The 26,531-nt window shown below is 39.1% G+C and overlaps 4 protein-coding genes across 4 annotated transcripts; 2 read left to right on the top strand and 2 right to left on the bottom strand.

Annotated features, from left to right (window-relative positions):
- Window positions 1-118: 118 nt before the first annotated feature.
- si:dkey-21a6.5 (laminin subunit gamma-1) lies at window positions 119-5,302 on the top strand. The gene is made up of 9 exons (XM_063497865.1): window positions 119-278; window positions 1,390-1,563; window positions 1,758-1,896; window positions 2,013-2,101; window positions 2,466-2,529; window positions 3,664-3,752; window positions 3,873-3,985; window positions 4,069-4,225; window positions 4,606-5,302. Exons 1-9 carry the CDS (start codon window positions 230-232, stop codon window positions 4,761-4,763), a joined length of 1,032 nt encoding a protein of 343 aa, XP_063353935.1. The 5' UTR covers window positions 119-229; the 3' UTR covers window positions 4,764-5,302.
- A 2,994-nt stretch (window positions 5,303-8,296) lies between these two features.
- mrpl35 (mitochondrial ribosomal protein L35) lies at window positions 8,297-10,815 on the top strand. The gene is made up of 4 exons (XM_063498807.1): window positions 8,297-8,356; window positions 8,528-8,693; window positions 10,308-10,452; window positions 10,538-10,815. The coding sequence occupies exons 1-4, from the start codon at window positions 8,326-8,328 to the stop codon at window positions 10,724-10,726; spliced, it is 531 nt and encodes a 176-aa protein (XP_063354877.1). The 5' UTR covers window positions 8,297-8,325; the 3' UTR covers window positions 10,727-10,815.
- A 75-nt stretch (window positions 10,816-10,890) lies between these two features.
- On the bottom strand, window positions 10,891-20,960 carry reep1 (receptor accessory protein 1). Its single transcript, XM_063499577.1, has 8 exons — window positions 20,855-20,960; window positions 18,608-18,680; window positions 18,420-18,496; window positions 18,131-18,251; window positions 17,568-17,681; window positions 17,162-17,324; window positions 15,505-15,767; window positions 10,891-13,051 (listed from the first exon to the last, which is right to left on the bottom strand). The coding sequence occupies exons 1-8, from the start codon at window positions 20,884-20,886 to the stop codon at window positions 12,980-12,982; spliced, it is 915 nt and encodes a 304-aa protein (XP_063355647.1). The 5' UTR covers window positions 20,887-20,960; the 3' UTR covers window positions 10,891-12,979.
- A 1,600-nt stretch (window positions 20,961-22,560) lies between these two features.
- chmp3 (charged multivesicular body protein 3) lies at window positions 22,561-25,538 on the bottom strand. The gene is made up of 6 exons (XM_063497040.1): window positions 25,357-25,538; window positions 24,772-24,832; window positions 24,292-24,471; window positions 24,039-24,160; window positions 23,712-23,826; window positions 22,561-23,563 (listed from the first exon to the last, which is right to left on the bottom strand). Exons 1-6 carry the CDS (start codon window positions 25,399-25,401, stop codon window positions 23,424-23,426), a joined length of 663 nt encoding a protein of 220 aa, XP_063353110.1. The 5' UTR covers window positions 25,402-25,538; the 3' UTR covers window positions 22,561-23,423.
- Between the last annotated feature and the right edge of the window lie 993 nt (window positions 25,539-26,531).

Below are 26,531 nucleotides of genomic sequence, written 5' to 3'. Positions count from 1 at the left end.
TTGGTTGTTCCTTGTAACTACACCAGATCTATCTTGAATTGAGCCCATTTCTCTCGGTTTTTCCCCTCTAAACCAAAATCACATGATGCCTTTTTGTCATATGACACTGATGAGTGGGCTGATTCCCCTGACAGCCTACTCTATGAAAACAAAGGAAACGCTGCCACATTTCAGGGATGAGGTGCTGTAGACAAACATTGTTTGGTGGTTGCAGTCGGTAATCTGGAGCATGGACTGTCGGGGAGTTCTGGCTGCGATCGCCGCCGCTTGTTTCATAGGTAAGTAGAGTGGCTTGTACCGTTAACGAAACAGCGGCGGTAATCCTATAACCCAAGGGTCTAATACAGAGATTTACTATATAGTATGAAAAAAAAAGCATGAAGTCACCTTAGGTTAATTCACTACTGAAAAGTGCCGATGGTTTGTTATTGAAAGTATAGAAACAGTAGAATCAGTAGCTCTGCTTGGAGTTCTTATGTTGTTGCATCATGTAGTTTAGACTTTGTTCAAAGCAAAACTTTATTACACACACTTTTCTTTGCACTAGGACACCATAATGAAATTAATACACTGGCTCACTGTATTTCCGTGGTACTTATTGCTTTTGTATTTCTGTTAATATAATTTTATCCGTTTTTACAAACTCCCTGACTTGTAATTCAAGAAGCACATCTATTTGGGAGAGAACTGCTGCCAACCCAGAGGAGACTGGAGCTGAGAAATCATATGACCCCCTTTCTGAATAATTGCATTTCATGAGGAGGATGGCTCCTATTCAAGAAAGCAGTTAAGCGCAAGGCTTATGTGATTACTACCACAATATGGGCTCTGTTTTGCTGATGTGCCTATACCTGTTGCCCTCACCTTTTTTTTTCTTTCCCTGTTGGATAAACTTTTTGTAAAATCATTCAGCTATAGTTGATTGAAGAAGTTCTTCCTCTTTTAATAAAGGCAATGCAGCAAGGTTGGAAAGGCTCTCAGGTCACTCATCCACTTGCTAACATTTATTTTTCATACTTCTGTTGTGTCCCTGAGGCTGTGTCCCAGCTCAGTGCGTGTCTAGGGAGGAGGGACGTGAGGGTTCATCCTCAGTCCACAGCAACATTTCAAAGCAGGAGACTGAATCATGGAGAGATGCAGGGAGAAAGGAGTTAAAATCATGGTTATTATTTGCAATACTAATAAATAAACGAAAACTTTCAAAGAAAAGGTATGCAGGAGGGTCCCCCAAAATTTTTTCCTTACACTGTTTGTATTAATTATTAGTGATTATACCACATATTTTTGCTTTTATGCACTCGAGCCATGACCTTTTCACTACATTTAGGTACTTTTGAACCTTTTTAAGACAGCTGACTGCAGATAAACGATTGTGTCCTTCCTTCTCAGGCTTAGTGGTGAGCCAGACCACACTTACTCCTGCTGTGACAGATACCACTCTGATCGAAAATGTGACCAGTCTGACTCCGACACCCGTGATTTTCAGCAGCACCACCTCAGGCTGCTTCACTTTTAACCTTTCTGCTTGTGAGCCATGTGCACCGGGGTCACAGTACGACAACAGTGAGTCAGTGACTATCATCTGCCATGTCTTTATTTTATGATATTTATAAATATGCTATATTTAATGTCTCTCACTTTCTTTAATGTCCTTTCTGTTAAGTACCTGGCCTGGCTTTTGTTGATATTAAAATAAGCTGTATGATATTAAAGTAGCAAATATGAAGAATAAAATCAACTTTTTGTCAATCCCCCAGACACCCTTCTGTGCACGTGCTGTCCTGACTCAGGGTGGTGTGTATTTCCTGGTGCGTGCCTGCCATGCACCAGAGGATTTTATCAGCCACTAGCTGGACAGCAGCAGTGTCTACCTTGCAGTCGGGGTTTCTACACCAAGTAAAGACTTGTTTTGCTCCAGCAATTTCATATGTCACTTTTTTTCTCTCTCTTTTTAAATAGAAATCCAGCGTTTACATCACTAATAATTTTTTCATATGCTGTATCCACTTCAGTTTCACTGGAAGTCCATTATGTCGCCCTTGCCCTCCTGGGTCCTTCAACAATAACACTGGTGAAGACTCTTGCACAAGTTGCTCACCAGGTTTGTTTATCTAGCAGTCACTCAGTGTTTTCTATATCAGAAAACAGAGAGTGTTGATTCCCATACATATGCTATAAATGTAAAATATTGCTATAAAATACACACAACTTAAAGAGAAAGGCACGCTAGATCCTCTTAATGGATGTGGTTTCAAATAATAGCTTAAAGTTCAGGCTTCAGACTCCTCTAAACATTTGCTTGGTAGCTTTTCTGTATGATGTCACTCTGAGGTGATATCTGTATTATGGTTATCTCAGGAAATTTGAACAGGTCCCCTTAAAGTCTATAGATATGCCTGCATTAGTATATGTTGATATCTATAACTTAAAACCACAAATTATGTATATTTCTGTTCGGTTTTTAGGTTTCTTTTCATCGCAGGGTAATTCTACTTCATGTAAACCATGTGCACAAGGACGTTTTTGCAAGTAAGTTGGACCTGATTGCTGCTGGGACTGCATTTCTGTTTGTGTCCATTTTTCTGTTTTGTTGTTGTTGCCCTGTAACTGAGCAGAACTCAGTGTTTGGAAAATAACTTATCTAACCACCAAACTGAGCATCACATGCTTTCATCTCATGGTTCTGAGTTGCCTGCACAGTTGCACGCCACACAAACACACCCACACGCACAGACACACACAGGACTAGCTACACAGTGTCTGCTTTGAGTAATCTGCAGCTGGCACAAAGTCACGAATGGCATGCACAGCCCTGTTTAAGTGGTTTATGTGACCCCTAATGAAATGAATGTAGTTTTGATTCATGACAAAAATGCATTATCACTCCATTACAGTTTGAGATATGGTTACAGGAGGCTAATACTCCTTTGGATTTTCCCAGGTTATTTTTGAGAATTTCCAGACTAGATGGGATATGTAGGCTCACGCGGTCTAGATGACGTGTCCCAAATAACCTTCACAGGGAGGCGTCTTGCAAGCTTCTTAATCACAGCTAAACAGTGGGTGTTAAAGAGCAGCAATATTAGCTCCTTCTGTGGATCTGTGGATTTATTTTTTACCATTTAGAAACTGACAGTCATTAAACACTCATAGTCATATTAAGCAACTTCTCCATTGGCAGAGCTTCAAGGCTTCATTGTGAGAGTCTGGTGACCTCTTTCCCTGCTGAAAGCACTTCCTAGGGTTGATTGCAAGTTTGCTCCTGCACTAATAAAAGCGATATTCCTTTTTAGTCTGTCCATACTTGCAAGCCAAGCCTGAAAGCCTATCTCCTCTTTGCCAGCGTCTGCCAGCAGGTTCCTGGGCTGCTGCCATGATAGGAAGTGATGTCTCACAGCCACGACTCCATATGTTATTTACAGATGCTAAAAATAGTGTTTGGGACTTGGCCTCTCTTTATTTTTTTTAGTTTGATGAATTACCTCCTGCCACCACCAAGTTACAAAACATTTATCCAGTAGTCACTGTTTTATCCTCTGATCTAACTGTGAACTATTGACAACAACCATTCATATTATTAGTAGGATCTTTGATCAGTAGACCTGCTCCAAAGTGTTCACATATATTTTACAGCTATAAATGTTTTGTTTTTTTCCCTGACAGCTCATCGGGTTGTACTCAGTGCCAGTTGTGTCCTGGAGGAACAGAAGCTCTGCAGACTGCCGCTAAGGACTGCTCTCCATGTCGGCCAGGTAAACTAGAGTATCTTAAATGGGCTGTCACTTAGTCATTTGTGTGAGTGTTTGCTGTGGCTTGCAATAGAGAAAGATAAGAATTACTTTCCATCCCAGTGATGTGTGATTTTTGAACAGGTATGTACAAGGCCGCCCATCAGAATTTGTGTCAAATCTGCAGCAGTGGTTATTTTCAGATCCACTGGGGCCAGGAAAGCTGTGATATCTGCCCAGAGAATCACTACTGCCCTGTGAGTGTGCCACACTCTCTCCGATGAAATACATCCATGTGCATTTAAAAGATATTCACCGATAGAGCATGTTATTCTCTCAGAGTCCCGACGTGAACCCCATTCAGTGTCCGAGTGATGCCTTTTGTCCAGAGGGCAGCTTGGCTCCGGGCTACTGCATGGAGACTTTCTTTCGCAAAGCAGGGGACACTTGTGAACTGGCTCCTGTCACTATTGCTTTGTTAGTTATTGGAGGAGGGGGTGAGTAATACTAACAACGATTGTTTGATCCAAGTGATTTATTTATTTTTTGTGTCTGGTATTGTAATGGGTCATAAAGTTGCCTGTTTTCTGTAAGATTAACATTAAAATGAATTGAAAAAAGGAAAAAGTGATGAAACAAACTGCATTTTCAGTAACTTGACTCAGTTATAGTCCTGTTTATTTGATATATAATGAATGTAAATGAGCCATGTTAATTCAAGCTTAATTCTTATGGCTAAATGCAGTCCTGTCAGGTGGTTCAAATAAAGATATAATGAATTAATTTAGGAGTCATGGTCACATGCCAAAGCACTCTATGTATGCCTGTAATGACGTGCGTGTCTCTATCATATATGTCTGTGTGTTTTTTATTCCAGTGGCCTTACTCTTCATCATTTTAATGCTTTTACGTCGACGAAGAGAAACTGATGGAGAGCTGACAGTGGCCCGGGCTCCATTGTTACGAAAAGAGCGACCTCAAGGACGATACTATGGCCTGCCCTGTGATGCAGAACCTGTATATGCTGGCTGGTGAAGCACTAAGATATAAGAAGAGACACTGAAACACTGATAAAACTCCCTCCCTCCCCTCTAGAGACTGCACCTTGTCAAACCACCAGCCTGTCAATTGCAATGAATTACTGGCAAGTGAAGGTTGATTTTTTGGTGAATTCTTCCTGTTGCAATCGTTCCACTCAGAGAAAAACATTCCTTGTGTAAGTGAGGTTATTCGATTATGAGAGGTACGCTGGAACGATGAAAACAACATACATGCCTCTGCTTGGTGACAGCCTTTTTCACTTATGAAAAGCACTTTTTTTAACAAGGTAATTGATTTACTTTGCATTCCTGTGTCAGTACACTTACATTAACATCTGTTGTCCCTCAGTGATTACGTGTAAACTGTGGATGATACTTTTTAAAATTTTTATTTAATTTTATTGCTTTTTAGATACTTTTGCTTAAAGGTTTTTAACTGCTTTTTAAGGTTATATTTGTATGTTTTAGAAGAAAATAAAATATTCTGATTTCTAACCCTCTTCAAATGCTATGTTATATTGTGGACTAGTTTTAAAATAAATGAAAAAAAAATCTATATTGTCTTGATAATTTGTCCTAATATGCTGGGATAGTATAAAGTAATTTATTTCGAATGACCATTAATAGGTTATAAGTAATAGCACCTGTTATCATTAGTGTCCTCATATTAATTTATTTACTGGAGGAAAAAAATCTTTTGGTGATATGTCTTTTTAACAAGTACTGATTCTCCATATTCAAAACTTTTGATTGGCTGTATGTACTATATGTGTAATTAATTCAAATAATTTATATATGTAAATATATAAACTTTTTATAAACAACTTTAAAACTCAAGAAAGACTCACATTTCACAGATTTCAAAACATTTTGAAAGACACTGGCTAATTTAACCAAGAAAAACAACATAATTAATATCAGAACAGAATGCGTAATAACAACTGCCTTTCAGCAACATACAACACAAAACTGTACTATTTTATTAAAGACAAACAGTGACAGTACAACGGCCTGCCAGCAGCAAAGAGTAGTGCTTTTATAACAGCCTTCAAGTAAATCTGGCGACATTATACCTTCCATTAGTGTGTAGAAAGTGTAATTTAGGCTGTGTTTTAATTGTTGTTCAATTCTTGCTCCTGTATGCTGTGAATGTGGTGTTATACTGTCTTCTGCTAAGCAGGGAATTAATAAATACAAACACTGTCTTAACCAGCTCTTTATAAAGCTTTACAAAAGTACAAAGCTTTGAAAGTAACATTAGTTAAAAGCTCTCAAGTGTTTCATTTTTTGGTCATTTTGACTTGGTTGTATAATGCGTGTAGGCTATATATATATATATATATATATATATATATATATATATATATATACTGTTTTAAACACACTGTGCAAGGGTTGTAGACACTTTTAGGTCACTCTTAACCATCACGCTATACCAGAGGTGTCAAACATAAGACCTGAGGGCTAGAATTGACCCAGCAAAGATTCTGCTGCTCACTGGACAGCTTCAGACATTCTGAAGCAGGGCATAGGTTTTGCCTTTAAAATGTATTTGAATACATTTTAAAGCTTTTCCTACTGATAAAGTCCTCCCCCACCATGGCCATTCATGCCACAAAAAAGTAGTTAAGTAATAAATAAACAATTAAATGACAGAAAAGTTCCTGTTATCTGCTATAGAAAATTCTCTCTCTCTCTGTTTTTTTTTTTTTTTTACAATGGCTCTACAAGAATAATAAAAAAGCTTCTGTTCTATAATTACAGACAGTCTTGGCTACAAGCTACCAGAACTTTCTCTGTAATTTTACTGATTAAATTCTTGTAGTTTAAGCCCAAAGGGTTGTGCTTGTCAGATTTCTTTCATTTAGTACAACAGAAAATCTTTTTTCTCAGGAAAATTGAGATGTTCTGTTGAAATTGCTCCTCTTTTTCATATATTTACTGGGCTTTTTCACATGAATCATTAGTTTGACATTTCTGCGCTGTACCATCGGGGTTCTGATCACTCCCCAGATCATTCTGCAGTACTCCTGCAACACCAGATACACAGTTGGAAAGAACTGCGCACCTCAGGAAGAACAGATGGCCGTTACAACCCCCCACAGCCTGACACCTTCCATCAGGGAGTCAGGCTGATGCTGAGGATGCCTAAAACCACAGAAGTATGAATCAATCAATTCTTTAGAAATTAGTCATGGAAATATTTTTTGAACTATCACAGTCTATTCTCAACAATAATCAGGCACTTGAATCCTCTTTTGCTAGTTTTATCTGTAACAGGTCACTGTTGCACATTGTATACTGTATATATGTGTCAGTGTTCTGCTTTGAAATGTTATGACAGTTGCAACCACTGTGTTGGAGTTTGGATATTCTGTCTGTGCCTCCATGGGTTTCCTTCTACAGTCCAAAGATGTACATGTTAGGTTTGTCTGTCCCTTTGTGTCCTCGCTGTCTGACTGGTGATCTGTCCAGGATGTACTACTTCTTGCCAGGTGTCAGCTGGTATAGCTGGTGAAGAAAATAGATGGATGAATGGATGGATGCTGTGGCATAATTATATTTACTGCACACCACAGCCCTACGCACAGCAGTCATTTTGATGAATCATAGCAGGGAAAGCACAGGCATTATTAAGAACATCAATCACTATTTCATTTAGCTATCTAGATTATTGATATTTGCTCCAACTACATTTCTGTCATGGGCTATCTGTTCAGTAGGTATGGGGAAATTTGCCAGACTAAATAAATAAGAAAACTGAAATACTGATTTGGTCTTCCAGCAATGAACAATTCTTTCCAGATTATGCAAATGTTCAACGAATGTGAAAAAATCTCAGGATCTCATGTTTACAATGTGACAGCTATGTAGACAGACACAGCTGGAAGCTGCACATCATACTGTCTGTACACCAAGTAGACTGAATACAGGAGTATTTAATACTTTAATATTGGATAAAATGTGGTGTAGTGTGGTGCAGTGCCTGATAATCTTTTGATATACTGTAATACATGAAAGTTATATTGAAAGATTATAGAGGACATAAATTAACAGTGCCACAGAAATACTCAATTTATGTTAAATGATATTTTACAAAAGCAATGGTACAGTAAAATACTAGGTGTTTTACAGAATTAATGTATTATGTCATTGTAAATGTTTTTATACATAATTTTTTATTACTAAACAAAAGCTAAAGCTTTTTTTAAGCTCGTCAGACAGGGGTAAAACTCTTACTTAGGCCAATCTTAAAGAACCAACCTTATGTACAGTATTGTATTGTCCATAAACATGTTTTATTACATTGAAATGTGTTCATATGCGATTTATGCACATTTTATATGTTTGGTTTGTCTCAAAACGACTTGAATGGTTCTCTCCCTCTTTTTTTTTTTTAGCCTGCTCTGGTTCGCCATATCCTGCACAGCACAGCCAACCATGTCCTTCACTAGGTGGCGGTAGAGCGCTGTGTCGCTTCAACTTAACTTCATGCTTTTAACAAGAAGGTTTGTCCTAACGGGACACCGTACTTACTTGTGCGTTAAGGAGGAAACATGGCGGCCACCCTGGCAAGGAGGCTGTCCGGTGTGTAACTGCAGTTTGACATTAATTAATAGTTTTATATCACCCTCTTGATGCGGAGGATGTTTATTATCTGTGTTTTACCGAGCAGTGCTGTTCGGTAACACATACAGAAATAGCTGAATTCGGTTTTATATTCATGTGTTTCTCTGTCGTCCTTGTGTTTGACAACAGGGCTGCTGAGGCCGCTGTCCGTGTCTGTATGTGCCCGGACACCACAGACCTGTCAGTTCTCCAGCCTCGTCCAGTCTGCGCATCTCTACAGTTCTTTTACAGCCGCTGTCCGTGCTCCTCTCCAGGGTACAGTGTGGCAGACGCCCCGCTACAACATACTGCAGAGGTAAGGAGTGAAGGAATAGAAATATGAGGGTGGTGCATTTGAGTAATTAAGCTCCCCAAAGTAACAGGCTAGGTTAATGTTCGTCCTAATCACGATTAGGTACAGGTTTTCCTCCAGGAAACCGTTTCACTGAATTGATAATCCGAGCTAATCTCATCTTGTGACACTTTTGTTGGTAGTGGACAGCCGGCCCACTTATTAAATACAGCATAGAGGACTTGCAGTGACACAGCACCTGCTTTCCACGCTCACTGGGAGTGTTTTGTAGTTATTTGTTTATGCTGTTGGCAAAAGGCGTCTTTATTTGGGATATAAAACACTAAAAAACTGAGATGACTGAAATGTGACTTCAACAGCTGCATCACAGAGTCTTTATAATGTAAGCACTTTGCAGCGGGTCTGAAAAATAATAGACGTTTCTATTATTTATTTTATGCTTTAAACCACTTATTATGTACATGAGTAGATATCAGTAATCTTAGGTGAGAGTTTTGTTTTTTTAATTAAGAGATCACCATTACTATGTATTCATTAGCCACTTTGTTAGGTACACCTTTTTGGACCCCCCTTTTTTTCTTCAGAATTGCCTTAATTATAAAGGCAAAACAGATTCAATGAGGTGGTGGGAACTGGCATGACAGCATGTCACAGCTGCTGCAGATTTGTTCGCTGCACATCCATGATGTGAGTCTCCTGCTCCACCACATCCCAAAGTTGCTCTGCTGGATTGCATTCTGGTGATGGTGGAGCCATTTGCATACAGTCATTCTCATTGTCATGTTCAAAGAAATCAGTTTGAGAAGATTTGAGCTTTGTGACTTGATGCTTTATCCTGCAGCCATCAGAAGATGAGTACAGAGGTCAGAAAGGCAGGGACGTGGTCAGCAGCAATGCTCAGCTTAGTTGGTGCTAAGGGCTCAAAATGTGCCAAGAAAATATCCCCACACTATTCCAACATCAGCAGCAGTGTCAATAGTTGATACAAGGCAGTTTGATCTATGTTTTCATGTTGTTTAATCAAATTCTGACCCTACCATCTGAATGTGAAGCAACAATCAAGACTCGTCAGACCAGGCAAGCTCTTTCCTGTCTTCTGTTGTCCAATTTTGGTGACCCAGTATTAACTGTAGCATCAGTTTCCTGTTCAGAGATGCTCTTCAGGACAGCTTGGTCATAATGAGTGGGTATTTGAGTTACTGTTGCTTTCCTATCAAGTTGAAGCAGGTCTGGTCATTCTCCTCTGACTTCTGGTGTTGAAGCATTTCCACCCAAACTGCTGCTCACTGGATACTTTCTCTTTTTTTAGCTATTTCTCTGTAAACCATAGAGATGACTGTTTGGGAAAATCCCAGCAGATTAGCAGTTTCTGAAATACTCTGACCAACCCTTCTGACACAAATAACCATGCAACCATGTTCAGAGTCACTTAAATCACCTTTCTTCCTCATTCTGATGCTCTGTTTTAATTTCAGTACGTCCTCTACATGACAAAAGCCACTCAGTTGCTTCCATATGAGTGGATAATTATATATTTCTGTTAACAAGCTGGTGAACAGGTGTACAAAGTAAGTATGTTCTTTATAACAGCTGTTCTGCTTCTCTGTGTTGTTGCAGGGTGTCGGCACTTGTTCCTAGTCTAACTCAGCAGCCAAGCAGAAGTCTGACTTACTATAGTGTCAAGAAGGGGAAGAGAAAGAGTGTAAAATCTGTCACAGATAGATTCATGAGGCTGCACTGTGGCCTTTGGATCCGACGCAAGGTCTGTGCATTTTAAAGCTGCTTGAATCATATGTTAATTGTAGGTAACGTGTTAAATTTAACTTCCTGATTTTGAATGTGAACAGGCTGGATACAAGAAGAAGCTCTGGAAGAAGAAACCTGCCAGACGAAAGCGCCTCAGAGAGATCGTATTCTGTAGCAAAACACAATGCAAGCTTTTAGATAAAATGACAACCTCATTTTGGAAAAGGAGAAACTGGTACGTCGATGATCCATACCTGAAGTACCACGATCGGGTCAACCTCAAACCCTAATTTGCTGATTCACGTAATGACAGCTAATCTTCAGCTTGTAATGTAATGATGTTGTATATGTGTCAAATAAATCATCACATTTTCCCATACTTTCCCTGTAAGTTTTCTTTTAAAGCAAATACGCAGAAAAAAAGAACACAGACACAAAAGTTCTGCTTTATATTTAATGGTTCTAAGTTGATTTCACCAACAGAAATATTTAAACGAGTGAAACAAATTGATAGTCATGAACCAATATGCCATCACATCACGTCTTTTCGTTTCATAATTCACAATTAAGTTTAAGTTGAATTAACTTGACATTCTGGCCTGCCAGAAAAAAAAATCTGAGGATACGTTAGTACAATGACTTGCGTGTCTCCCACTGAATAAAGTGTTAAGTGGCTAATTTACCAGTTAATAAGACATGTTTGTATGCGTGTGTATATATATATATATATATATTTAACCAACTGATAGCCATAACATTTCTTTTTATAAATCAACTAAAGAAGAAAATGTTTACCAGCAAGGCATCTGAAGAGGCCAACAGCTTCACACAAAAGCACTTAAGAAATCAAATTCTCATACAAATTAATAACAAAACATCATGCAATGATGACTTCATCGATCTACACACAAGTATACAGATCTGCAACTTTGTAACATGTTTTTTTCCTGTTTTGCTTTGAATGAATTTCAAAGAAATCACCTCCAACACTACCACAGATACTACTAATGCTTAAACACATCATTTGATTCTCCCCCCCTTCCACCCCCCCATTTTTTTAACCGTTAATCCGTTTAAAGAGCATTTTATGTGCATAATAAGTGTATCTACAACATCAGAGTGAGTGACGTGTAAACAGAACAGTTGTACCTGAGAAGCTTTTTGTTTCAAACCCACCTTAAATGATACAGATACATAGAGGAAAGTTAGAAATCTACTGGGCTAATCCTGTCAATCGACAACCAGCACAGTGATACTTTGTTTAGAACGTCGCCGAGGTTCAGGCTCAGCGAGTAAAGTTCAGGATGAAAACAAACAACGCTTCACCACGCACTGCTAATTCATAGAGGTTGTAAACCTGAAAAACCACTAAAGTCACTCTCGTGATTTTCTAAATAACAACGGAAGCAAATAACGGTAACGAGAGTCGGGCTTAGAGTTGCTCAGTTCACAGCAGAACATTGCACAGTGATTTTAAACATGTAAATAAAAAGAAAAAAGAACCATGTCCATATACAGTTAATGTTTAACCATGTAGTATCCTACTCTTGCTACAGCAGAAAAGTGACTTAATCCTAATTGCACTAAAAACTGCCAAATAAATGACAGAACATGCTTAGAAACTAAACAGATTGTCAAAAACAGTCAGCTCCACTAACGAAACATCTTATGTAATGACTTTTTTTCTTTTCTTTCTTTCTTTTTTAAATCTGTGATGCACGTGTTGTTTTTTGTTACACAAAAAAACTATTTACCACCGAAGAAACGCACAATAATGAAAGTGATTGATGGTGGTGTTCAGTGACTTATATTTATTTATTTATTCAGCTATTTGAGATTATTGAGGGCAGTGATTTCTATTCTAAACCTAGTGCATATTAATAAGAACACTGTTGGAAATGTGACATTTAATCTCTGCTTTCTCTTTTTTTTTAAGGCTTTAAGAGAGAGGTAATAAACAGAATCGCGTCTGTCACTTCTTGCTTGATCTTCGCTTGGATAACTGATTGATTTATTAATACTTTGTTGTGATAATTATTGAAGTGCAGAAAAGCTGCTCTCCAGAGAAAAATTATTTCACGTGGGTAAAAACAGCCCGGTCTGTGCTGTTGATCCTTGGCTTCTATCACATTCTCTTGCTCACTGTGCCCACTGTAATGTTCAGTGACAGTACATTCTGTTTAATAACAGCAGACTAATGCCTGGGAAGACACACATGCATTTGCCTGTCCAGACTTGATAGATTAAAAACAAAGAAATCATAAAGATGAAGTACACATAAACCTGTACATAAATACATATTCAATAACCAACAAACTCAAAGTGTCTTCTCAGCATAGCGCCCGTTCACTCATTTCTCCTACCTCAACATTTTAAATCATGAGTCACTTGCTATATGCTGTATATAGAGGGGTCATCATAGGTCACTTTGGTAATACCTTATTCCAAAGCAGGGCTGCTTCAGTCATGTAGCTTTTGGCCATTCAGTATTTTTGTTTTAACTTCTTGCAGCAAAGGCAGCTGGAGTAATCTTGAGGACAGTTTCACATGGCTTCATTGTTCGAAGAAAGAGCACTCCTGGATCTTGTGAGAGGCCTTAAGACTCTATGAGGAGGCTAGAAGGGACGAGAGAAGCGAACAGAGAGATGGAATTCAGTCAGCCAGTAGCTGCAAGGAGTTGCAACGTATTTAAAGGATAAAGGCTGGCATTATTTTGTATTTTTCTTATTGTCAAGATGAAAGCAAAACTAAGAAACGGTTTCCCTGTTTTTCCAATTTGCCTCTCAGACAAAAGCCTGTTTATTTCTACAGAAGTCATTAACAGGAGAGGAGATTGCAAATATTTACTTTAATTCCTTTTAAGGAGCAGACGGCAATTTAAAAAAATGTACTGTAAATATTTTGAAACATTACAAAAGAGGAGTAAACATTGTAATAGTGAATAATCTTCTTCTGTGGATTAACCCCTATCAGCTCAGTGTACTGGGACCAGACTGTCTCTAGGGTAGAAACACAGCATGCAACGCTTTCAAAGGTTGCCAAGTGCAACACTTTTACTGAAGAGGCCGCCTAGTATCACTATGACTATGAATGTGTTGTGTTTAATTCTTTGTTAGGGACACCTGTTCAGCTGCTTATTAACACAAATATCTAAAGCGCTAATAACACAGCAGGAACCAAGTGCATTTACGAACAATGACCTGCTGGATATTGAGCATCAGAATGGTGAAGAAAAGTGATTTAAGTGATGAAATGGTTGTTGGTGCCAGATGGTTCTGGTCTGAGTATTTCAGAAATTGTTGATCTACTGGGATTTTCCCACACTGCCATCTGTAGAGTTTACAGAGAATGGTCTGTAAAAGAGAAAAAAATGCAGTGAGTGGCAGTTTTCTGGGTGAAAATGCCTTTTTGATATCAGAGGTCAGAGGAGCATGACATGATTACCCAAATAACTCTTTGCAACCAAGTTTATGCAGAAGAGCTTCTCTGAACACACAAGAGCAAAAGATCACTTCAGGTGCCACTCCTGCTAAGAACAGGAAACTGAGGCTGCAATTTCCACAGGCTCAAAAAATTGGACAATAGAAGAAATGCTGCCAGTATCCTAGTATTTTATAGGATACTATGGGTCCCTTAAAATCAACTCTTTATGACCACAGTACCTATCGTCTGATGGCTGCTTCCAGCAGGAAAATGTTGCATGTCACAAGGCTCAAATCATCTCAAACTGGCTTCTTTAACATGACAGTGAGTTCACTGTTCTGGCCTCCACAGTCAACAGATCTCAATCCAACGTAGCAACTTTGAAATGTGGTGGAACGGGAGATTCTCACCATGGATATGCAGCGGACATATCTGCAGCAACTGTGTGATGCTATCATGTCAACCTGGACTGGAATCTCTGAGGAATGTTTCCAGTATCTTGTTGAATCTCTGCCTTGAAGACTAAAGGTAGCTCTGAAAACAAAATAGGCTCCACCTGGTATGAACAAGGTGGTACTTAAAGTGTCTGGTGAGTGTATGTTGAATCAAATGTGGCACAGAATAGCTTAAATGACATCAGTGTTTACTGACTGTTGAGAGGCTGTTGGTGATTTTAATATGCAGCTTAATTAAGAGCTCGTGTCTTTAAAACTTGAATTTGGCCTGGTGGTTAAGAGAAGCATGCTTTACTGTTTTTCTCACGTTTCTCTTGTCAATAGCGAGACCTTAGAGAATAGCAATGAATAGGTAAGTTTGGCCTTGCATCTGTGAAGCTGTTACTGACTGATTGGGAGGGGGAGGAAAAAAGTCCTAGGTCTCGAGGCGTAAATGCACATTTGTTTCTCAGCAGAGTATTTGTGGTATCAGGGGACTGATGTGGTAATAACTTAAAAACAACAAAAAACTACAGTCCCATGTTGATTGTGATGAAACATTATGTCACTCAGCGCATGCGCTGTGGCTCACTGATGTTTCTACCAGGGTTTGGGTCGCACAGGAATAAGGAACAAGCTCTTTCAGGCTTTAGCTACCCAGGCAACACTCATTTGTAGTATCAGTTCATTGTTGTTTTTTTCATGTGATCTTCTGACAACTGAAAAAAAAAATATTGCCAGCTTTATCCTTTAATAATCCTGCTTTATTTAGCTGTTCATTGAGAATGCCAATCAAAGACATACTAGGTGTTGAGGTTTATGAATGAATGCTGGTTCATTCCGGGGAAGGATTTCACACAAACATTTCCACATCAAAACTAAAAGTTATTCTAAATGGGTGAAACACACTGGAAGGCAAACCGTGTGAATTTATCAACAATGTTTAATATTTCCAAAAAACCTGAGTCACTGCAATCACGCATTCATTTGAACTAAATAATGTTTCTACCAAGTTAATGCATGATTCAGTTTCATCAGTGCAGAAATTCTATTAGCAATCTGGCTCTCCACCATCGCATAGGTACTGGACCATGATGATTTATTTAGGCACGCAGCAGCAGAAATTAGTGAATCATTGAGTAAATCACCATTCTCAAGGGGCAGTTAGGATCAGACAGCAGCTGAGCAGCCACGTTCACAAGGCAGTGTACCTCAGGAGCCTTCCGCTTAGTCAGCCTGAGCTGTGGAGAGCTTGATGCTGCCTGTGCCTCTTTCCTCACCTCCTCAGGCTGCTCCGGAGCCACTGGAGTGGGAGGTAGAGAGGGTGCGGAGGGTGGGGTGGACTGGGGTGTCATAGTGGGTGTAATGGGCGTGGGCTCAGACTCAGAAGTTGAAGCAGTCTGGGACAGAAACTCCTTGGAGTCCCACTGGTCCAACCCCAACACCTCAAACTCAGTCATGTCAAAATCCTGCCCTGTACCGTGGGAAAAGGTCGGCAGCAAGGAATGAACAACTAACGAATCAAAGGCCTAATGCTTCCCATTTCATTACAGAAGAGATGTAGCTGATTTTGGTCAGTTTGGGGATTACGAATGCTCATATCATAATGCATCATCATCCTGCATGCTGCACGACTGAGATCAAACAGCAATTTGCTGCAGCAAATACAAGCATAACAAGGCTGTTCTTATTAGCCCTCCTTATGTCCTTCTTTCTATTATTTTAAGAGTCAGAGTAAACCTTATTAGCCTGTTTTCCATGTCAAATAATGCCACAACAGAAGACAAAACATAATATTGTAGAAGCTTTGGTGGTTTTTGTATTTTGGTGATTTTGTTGTTGTCAGCAAATCCAATGATCTCACAAAAAGATCAAAACCAAAAAAAAGCATCATTCTGATTCCTCTGTGCCTTAAGCGCCATTGTTATACAGAAAGTATAAAAAACACATTAATGAACCACATCTTAGCTCCAGCTGACATTTATTATGATTCATATTAATTTTAACTCCACCCTAAACCAACCGTGCAACTAAAAATACAGCTCGCCAAATGTGTAATAATCCACAGCTGAAAATAGTCCCCAACAAATGTATCCAAGTAGCTACACTGCCCAGCTGTTTAGGACATTATTTAGACATATAAACATATGCAGCCTTAATATGAACAACAGACAATGTCTAAGTCACAGAAAGTAGTGGTTTTGGTCTTTTACTTGGATTTGTCGGCAATAACAAAGATCCTCAGAATTAATGAAAATTCAAACGCTGGCTCAGATGTTTACAGCAGCTTAGTTACCAAATATTCGATGACATACCCTTGCCAAGATTCATTGTTTAGTAGTACCGTAACCCCATTGATATTAACAGTTGTTACTTCAAAATTTAATTACATGAAAAAATTTTGAATTATCTGAAAAATACAGCACCGAATTAGGACAAACAATAACCGATTCCACATGCTGTTAAAGTTGGCACAAAATCCCTCCAGCTGCGAGTTTTGTCACAGGATGGTTAGCCCTGTGAGGGCCTGACCTGCTCCAAACAGGAAGGTAGGGCTGAGGTTAGGGGGCCAGTCAGGAAAGCTGAGGTACTAAACAATATCTTTGGGCTTAAACCAGCTTGAACAGGAAAACAGATATCGCCTCGATAATCTGCATTACACAAACCAAGCAGGCACTGCTGCAGCATTGTAATGGCTCCTACAGTGTGCTCATGGAGCCTATATTTCCATATTTTTCAGTATGTTGTGCTATTTAACTCATTTACATTTTTATAATGCTTTATAAGACTATTATTTGTTGTTTGTTTATTTAGTTTTCAGGGCTACAGTAGGTGGCACGAAGCAGTATGGAAATCACATCTCCTCACCCTTGTTGTAGCTCTCAGACTTGCTGCGCATCATAGGTCGGGTCCGGTGCTGTGCGGCTGCAGGCTGCGTAGTGTCAGAGCTGCTGTTAACAGGGTCAGACTGGTAGGAAGAGAGATCCTGCATGCTGAAACTCCTGAGTCTGTCTGACAGAACTCCTTGACCCTAAACCGGGAAAGGCTATGTTTTAGTATCAGCAGCAGCGAGAGACAGGCTGGGGATGACATGGCATCATGAAATACACAAACATTAAAGTAATCTGCTGCGTCCTCTGCTTCAAAAACAAATGTTCAAAGCTTCATGAATGTGATCGGCCGAAAAAAAACAACAAGCTTGACACCTTATTTACAATGCCCGAGCACCATACCCCCAGCGCAGTACAAAACAAATGTCCAGAGTCTGCATTACCTTTGTTGCAGCCATGACTGCAGCTGTGGCTGCAACGTTCAGTCCTTTTCTCCCAAAATGCACCAGTGTGTCATAGCTTTTGTCCTTTGCTTGGCAGATATACTCATCAATGTCCTAAACAAAGAGCAAAAAAAAGAATCACATGAACATGATGTTTTTCATTGGCATTGTGTAATTGCTGGACAGCTGTTTCATGTGTTGCTTGACTGCATCATTTCATTCTGTGGCTTTTGATCTTCAGAAAGCTCATTTTTCTATTTCCTGCCACACAAACAGAGGGAGGGGGGGGGGGGAGGTGGAAAGGAAAAGACGAATGGAAGAAGACTGTGACATGTCTTTGCCTCTGTCCAACGGACACATTTTTAAAAGCTTAAGTGGGGAAGTGAATTGGCACAAAGGCACTTTTGTTCCTGAGACAGTTGCAAAACTCCAGTTCTATTAGACACAAAACCACGCGTGTTAGCTTAAAACCTAGGCTGAACATTTTGCCCCCTAAGCCTTTCCTTTAACTGCACCAGAGGAAATAAAGGAAGATACAACAACAAAAAGGAAAGGGATTTCACCTTTTCTTTTGAGGAAAGCGTGGGATGAACAAACTTCCTGTATAGCACACTGGAGCCTTTAGTGTAAGGGGATAGCAGCCACACCACAAAGGCTATCTTCAGTTCATAGTAGAAAGGAAGCCTGCAGTGAAATCACGGAGTAGCAGTAAAACACAATAACTTGTGTTTTTTTTATGTCCACCATAAAGATTGTTAATGATAACCCTACAAGACTCAAGACAAGAGTTAAAATATATTCCCCAGAGGGCCTCTGTACGATCATTGACACAAAACATCTGCAGTCACCTACCAACAAAGAAACATGTCTGTAAACACTTCCACAGATGTAAATAGGGCAAATATTATCCAGTACATCATCCATTTCACCTGCAATGTCATAGAAAAGTCAAATCTGTTAATGCAAATCCACATAAAACATTTATATTTATGAATACACCATGGTGTTATTATTTTAAACCTAAAAAACATTTTACTCACGTATTCTTTCACATCTTTGGACTTCACAGCTTTATAAGAAGAGTATGCAGGATATAGTGTACCAAAGACGAGTCTAAAAGACAGAAAACCAATCAATATTCAGACATAAAAAACGTGCATCAAAGACACATTTAATGCAATAAAACATGATTAAAAACAATAAAGTGCTGTGAAAAAGTCTATGTTTTGTTTCCAAAGTGACAGACTTTCTTGTAATTTTTAAAGTGATCTTCATCAATAATTCTCCAGGCTTTCTGAAAGTCTTTCAAATGTCTTCTTTGGACACTGGCTGTTGTTTAACTCATATGCTGTACAGTCTTTATACTGCAGGAACTATTGGTTCCTATGGCTACCTGTGAATCCTTTGAGCACCCAACCCAAGAGATGAACCAGTGTTGTGACTACACATAACTGACAACTTAGTGAAGGAGTAATTTTATACCTTTAGGCACTTTGTTGCTGTCAGGTTCCCATAAAAACACAGTTTGACAGGCATAAAATAGTATTTTTGGACCAACAAGATGATTCCTAAAGAGCCAGTAGCTGAAACTTTGTAATTTCTCAGCATGGTGTGCAGTGTGTCCTTAAAAAATTTGAGGAAAACTGACAAGCAGAGAACAAAAGACATTTGATAGAAAACACAACAAAATGCAGACAGCATCCAAAGACAAGCTTTGAATGTCCTTCATTGGAAAACTATTCCTGAAGACTACTTAAAGAAACAACAAGAAAACTCATCTGTGAGAGTTAAGGCATTAAAGAATAAAAGTGATCACCTGTTTTTTCCTCTATACTCTATTTAAATGTGTATTTACATGTTTTTAATAAATTGCTGCACCTATTTCCCATTTTCCTAGCAAATTAAGAGGGGTGACTAAAGACTTCTCCACAGCAGTGTATGCTGTGCATTAAAGCAATCCATATATAGACATTTGGGAATAATTCTTTCTTCTTAAGCATTTGTATATACATTTTTTTTTTTAATCTTTGGACCTCTTGTAGACATTTACAGGTTTCCAGGAAAGATGAGGTCAATCAGAAACTGTAAAGCCTAAGTATTACTCATGGCTAATACGGGCTTGGCAGCTGACAGATAAAGTCAAGTCATTTCAGGTAAAATTAGTTCACATATGTTGTCTTTTTTCTTTAAATTCCTCCTCTTATGCAAGCACCTGTGCTGCTGGGTGTCCGGACAGAGACGTGGACTCTGTGAAAGTGCTACAACCAAGCAACAGCAACAGCTGCGTAAGTGCGACCTGATCAAATTACTGACCCACATCATGTTGCTCGGGCCTGGCCGGCTAACTCGGAGTTCAGAAACACAAGGACGCTTAAAATATCGACGCAGCTAAAACCTTTCTGTTGGCCACCGATCCAAAAACGAATCTGCATAACCAGGTTTTGAGCTGCCAAAGCGCTGGCAGTCCAATCAGTGTAACAAAATCTCGTTATCGAAATGTAATTGCTTCCCTATTTCGAGGTTAGAGCCTGCTGTTACTTTACACAGTGTGCAATGGTGCTGATTCATAGTTTGTGCAGGCAAAAAATAGCCATAACCTACACTAATAATAATAGGAAACAGGCAGCTATTGATATAAAAACATGGGGGTATATGCATCCACTCTTATAACATGAAATGCTCTTGCATTGTAACCTGAGAAGGTTGACCCATCCCTTTTGTTTTTTTCCAATGTGGGACATCAACACTCAATATTGGTCCACTCAAAGACCGCTCCTGTTGTTCAGACACCTCGCCACTCAGTGACATTTAGGGCTTCTGGCTATGAAAGAAGCCCCCAGATTTCAGGATCTGACTCATTTTTATCATCTCGTATGACGATAATACATTATTCACCCAATAACGTCATCTCTTTGTCTAGAATAAAAAAATAAATCACTTGATAAAAACAAAGAGTGGCAGACTGCTGCGCGCTGCCAGCCTGTTAAGAAATACAGTAGGTCTATACAGGCCCGGCGCTCATTCCGGCTGAAACGACAAAGTACAATCCCATCAAACCCGGGCTGCTTTCAGTCAGAAATGAACAGCACGACACTTGCTCTCTATGTTGACGTCTGATTCTGGTTAAAAAGGCTGTCAGGCAGAAATGCGGGGGCTTGTAAAGCGCGCAGCTTCTCCACCGTTAATGTGCGTCTCGATGTGCCACCTGCAACAATCAGGCGATGCGATCTGTTTATATCTCTCTATGACAGAGGATGTTTTAAATTAATTTAAAAAAGGGGACTTACACCACAAGTCTAGAGATGATCCAGGAGACCATTGCGCTGGGAAGGCGACAGGACGCGCTGTCTGCAGGGAGGAGTTTCCTCCAGATGACAGGCGCGTCCAGGCGGCTGCGTGTGGACGCACACAGGCGGCAACGTGATGCGGGATAAACAGTGAGCGGCCTACAGCTCTTATCCATAGATGGCAGTGTTGCATTGCACAGACAGCAGACACACAACATGCCGGAGCGTGAGTCCTCAAGCCCACAAGGGTGTGTGGATGTGTCGATTTTATGCAGGGTTGCAAAAGAGACAAACATCTCCTGTTCCCCCTCTCCGTGCTCCTTTTGAGCGTTTGTATTCTGTAATCCCTTTCAAATTTACATTTTAATACTGCAACCAAATCCCCGTAAAGCTCAAAGATCCAGAAACTACCTCCTACTTGGAATAATACGGTAATACTACATGGCCGATATGTGTTTGAATGAATACTTTTGTGGTCATTTAAATGAAGGTACACACACACATGCATTACTACAACGAAAACATTTTAATTAGCGATTTATCTACAAGTAAACTTCTTGATTGCTTGCTTTGTTTATGTCCGAATAGTAGAGAGTATTATCCATCACACTGCCTCAAAGCTGCAGATAGGAACAAATGTTTTAGTCTGAACACTCTTGAAAGAAAAGATTAAAGAAATGTATTAAACAACTGTAAAGAGAACATGGTGTTTTCAACTGTTACCCATTAACACGTCATGCTCTTTAAACTACACACAGGCCCACTTCAGGATGCAGGGTCCTGATGTTACTACTATTCTATGGTGTAACATTTTTAAAGGAAATTTTTACAATTAATCAAATGACCCCAAATCAAGTGACACTGGGGAATTTGAGGAAGATGCAGAGTAGCTAGTGTGGCCTAAAACAATGAGCAAGAGTCCAAATATTTCAGATTGTACTGACTGTAATCTTGCTTTCAGTTGACATTTACAACTGAAGGTCAAACCTTATTAAAATGACCTCATAAAAACTAAAAAGTGATTTCAAGGACAGGGATATTGCCTATCCTCGAAATTCTCATCCTCTGGTCCCAAACCTGAGAACACCTGCATTACCAGAGCAACAGTACCTTGGCTTTGTCTAGCCTTTCACACACAAACTGCAGCCAGAGCACACAGGCGAGGTTTTGTTACCGTCCAACAAAAGCTGCCAAGGGAGGGCCGTGCCTGGCAGAAACTCGACCCTTTTGTCCATTTTAACAAAATGGACCAAAAAACCCCCAAAAACAAACAAAAAAAGAAAAAGCCGGTTTGAAATGGGGTGAACTGAAAATGAACCCTTCCTAAAAATTAAAATTCTGCTCCTTAACAAAAAAACCCCAAACAAACAAACAAAAAAGATGCAGGCATTAGTTTATTATAGTTTGACTCATAGCTCCTGCATTTAATTAGATAGACTGTTGTCTTTGGAGTAATCTCATTAAGGTCTTTATTGTTTATATAGGCTGTTTAAAAAAAAAAAAATCAAAGTGCCAGTCGAGCCATTTTATCTGCCAGACAGCATTAAACCAACTGTGTGCACTACTTTATCTGACCTGCTGATTGGCTGATTCACATATCCCAAAAGGCCTACTATAACAAGAAGAGACCTGAGATGTTAAAAAAACAAAAAAAAAAACAAAGGTTAGCGTGATCAATGCTGCAAGCAGAAACAGGCAGAGACAAGTTACTGGTAACTGTCAGCTTTATTCGTAAAAGTTAATTTATTTTTTTCTCCAATGACATAGAAAAAATATACACACAGTACGTCCACAGTACATACGTTCTGAACTAACCAACTTATTTCCTCTGCTTGTTCCTGTTTAGGAGGGAGTCATGGGGATGAAGTCAAACATTTAACGAGCTGACTGCTAATGTAAAAAAAAAACAAAAAAAAAGTTAAAGTAGTATGCGTGGAGTTTTCTGATCAGTGTAACGTGTATAGCCACAGAAAGAACAGACACATTTTGACTGGACTGTACAGAAAACAAAAAGTGAACCCCATCCACCACCTCTAGTGTTTCGGATTTTGTAGGTTAACTACAGGTAAACGGAACAAACAAAATAATAATAATTTGATCCTAAGTGATTAAAACTACAGCTGAATGGCCATTTCTGATGCGACTTGTCATCAACAGTTATTCAGTCTGTTGCATTTGGGATCATAAATGCCTCCACAACCAGTCTATAATAACTTTGGACAGAAGAAGAAGAGTATGATGAAGCACTGTAGGCACAGCAGGCTTTTCTTACTTACAATATGTACACCTTCTTACCCTTCTGCTTGACTTTGGATAATAAAGACTTACCCAGGGTTTACCCTTGATAATTATACACAAAAAGCAAAAACGTATTTTCTTCTGGCTGAGTAAACCAGATGACTATCAAAAAATTAACTGTTGTAGCACAATGTTAACCCCAAATGATTATGTGAATTTATAACAAGAAGCGATGAGGATACTCGAAACTGTAACCTCTGCACCAGAATCATCTCTGTCCTTCACGGAGTGAGCCATCTGACTTCGACAGCCAGCACAGCGGCAGTTCACCTTAGCTCCTCAGGGCTGCCAATCTTGACTGCATCTCTTCAATGTCCTCCTCTGACTCTTCATCTGAAGCCGCAGTGGCTCCAGCGGGCTCCGTTTCAGGCAGGGCATCTGTGACTTTGTTCGGCGCTTTGCCAAGGGCACCTGACAAGAGAAAGCAGAACCAACGTTTTGGGTGTTTTGACTTTATAGCTGATCTGTGGTTCAGACTTAAACTCCCTAAACCCCCCCCCCCCCCCAAAACAAACAAAAACAAAAATGTGACTTTGAGCTGTGATTTCAATTTGGTCACCTGCTGTGATATCAAAGAGGATCCTGTCGACTTCCTCCTCCGCTGCTTCCTCCATCTCCTCTCCGTCTTCCATGCTCTCAAAAGTATCTTCCATCATTTCCTCAATGATACCAGCCTGAAAGGTAAATATGCCAAGTTTTAGCTTTACTATGAAAAGTTGTGAAATTTCTTTGGCACAACAATTAAATTGGTCAAAAAATTAACACAACTGTAACTAAAATAATATCTCAAATTCAACAAAGCAAAATAAACAGAATTAAAATATCAGACAACATCAGTGACACAGTGTAACAATCATGTAACAATAATATCATGGTAAACAGTGACCTTCGTCATCTCCTTCGACAGCTCCCTCATAGTGGCCTGGATCTCTGGGATTTTGACTAGATTCTGCATGGCTTTCATGACGTCTGTGCTCTTCTGCATTGCTCCAGCAACACGCGCTACAGCTGGAAACACACAAAACAGATTTCCTCAGTGACAGAGCAGAGCATTGATAATCACAATGTCATTAGAAAACCTGCTCTAAGTGACAAACTAAGTACACCCTCCTCCCCATCTTGTGCTCTGCCACACTCACCAAGCTGATTCTTCATGCTGAGAACTACAGAGTTCATCTGTGCTTTGGAAGCGTGAAGTTTTGTGACAGCTCGTTTGGACTGAATCACCTCCTTCGCAAGCACCACGCACACATCTTTCTGTCCCTTTTTGGCAGCATCTTTGATGGATCGTTTAACTTTTTCTTCTTCTCTTTGAATATCTGAAACCAAAATATATGTCAATTTCATTACACAGACAACACACAATTTATTAGGTCTTTGATTATATTTATTACATTTACAAAAAGCTAATTTGGTATCTTTATGACTTACTGAGTCAAATGATTATTTTACACCTTCCAGATGAATAATTAAATGACAGCAATTATCAGACAATTCAAATACATTGTACTTACACTAGATTTATAACTCCTCAGTTTGGTTATCAGATATTTAGGTGAAAGTGATATAAACTGAATGTAAACAGTCCTGGAAGTGTCAAACTCTGGCTGTAGACTTACCTCGAATTTGTCTGTCCACCACTCTCATTTCCTTCCTGATTTTATGATTCCACTCCTTAACCTGAAAGAGCACATTATCTTATTAAAACATGACTCAGTCTCTGTTTCTCGGCCAGCTACAGGTGGATGTACATGTAATGTTCGTTTTAACACGGGTGTCGCAATACAACGACGCCATGTACAGCTGCTAATATGTAATGGCTCATAAGGTTGGCTAAAGTGAGGACAGCCATGGTTTGTTTACAGTGAAGACGTATATTAGCATGTATGCTAACAGGCACACTACTATAGAAAGCATAAATCGGCTAATGGACACCGTATACAAGCGTGTGATCTTGAATAGTGTAAAAAAAACTATGTAAGCTAATGTCAAACTTGTTGTTGTTGTTGTTGTTGTTGTTTTGTTTCAACTAGAGTGCTGTTGACTACTTAATTATCAGCCTGAAGTATCAACATACAGGACGGACAAGCCCTAGCTATGTGACAGCTAACGTTAGCAAGGATAGCTAGAGCCACTGTCTTTCTTTTCTTTTTGTCCACACAGCTCTTAAAGACAGGTTCTGGTCACCATCAGTCAGTACTTACCAAATCAGCTGCTGGCTTCTCCTGTGATTTCCCGAACAGTCCCATCGTAAACAATGTGTTAAAAGGCAAGCTAACCTATTTGACTTGAACTAGCTGGCTAGCAAAGCCTGTTAAACTATCACTTCCTGTTCTGGCAAGGGGCGCCCCGGGCTGAGTCCGAATATGAGTAAACATTCACGTCCTCAACAAGAAAACAGGGAAATAAGAACAAGTGTTCAAATAAAGCTGAAATCGAACGAGACACTCAGCAGTGACGTGTTATGGGTTTGCCCTAAAAAAAAAATTCAAGGCATTTGGATCGAATCAACAGCTTCTTTTAAAAAAAATCTCTCTATTCTCATTTTAGTTTAGTCTTTATCATTTTAAGAGTCTGCTATATTATTATATTTTATCTTTTATGAATATAGTGTTAAATAAATAATAAGGTGTTCGATGTCATGTGCTGCTGTTCATCTCAGGTTGCATTTACGTACTTGTAAAACTGGCTAAGGACCTGATTTTATTATTATTATTATTATAAATATTTTAATTATGTTATTATATGTAAAGCCTTAGAATTTAAAGAATGTGTGAGTTTTTGTTTTTCTGTGCCATTTAATACCATGACTTTAAACACTATGACCCCCCCCCCCCCCCCCCCAAAAACCCCCTCACAATTAACCATTTATTTTGGAAACAGATAGATAGATAGATAGATAGATAGATAGATAGATAGATAGATAGATAGATAGAACAATATGACAGCAATTTTCCATTATTGTGTTGCTTTGCTAACAACTTGCGGAAATCTGAATAGGCTGTAGTCAAAGTTTAAAAACATTCAAATAGTATAATATATTGGGTAAAGTATAATAGTATAAAACACCCCCTAAAACTAAATTTTGTTTTCTTTCTACTGATATAAAATCATGTCTTTATTATTATGCACCGGTTGGCATAATGCTGTTATGTGTGATTCTATCTTTACTGGAAATTGCCGTTTGTGTGACACGCTTACCTAACTTAAACACGATTCCTTAATCCAATAATATAATTAATATGTACATTTATTTATTAGGCTTTTTATCTGGAACATTTTATCTTATGGTAGGTACCTAAACAATTTAGCCAGAAAAGTTTAGTCATATTTTGTTTAAACAAAGAAGTAAACATAAACAGATAAAACGCATTGAAAT

The sequence above is a fragment of the Pelmatolapia mariae genome, linkage group LG16_19 (assembly GCF_036321145.2).
Source record: "Pelmatolapia mariae isolate MD_Pm_ZW linkage group LG16_19, Pm_UMD_F_2, whole genome shotgun sequence".
In the NCBI taxonomy this organism is placed as follows: Eukaryota; Metazoa; Chordata; class Actinopteri; order Cichliformes; family Cichlidae; genus Pelmatolapia; species Pelmatolapia mariae.
This window is presented reverse-complemented; position numbering and strand designations above follow the sequence as displayed.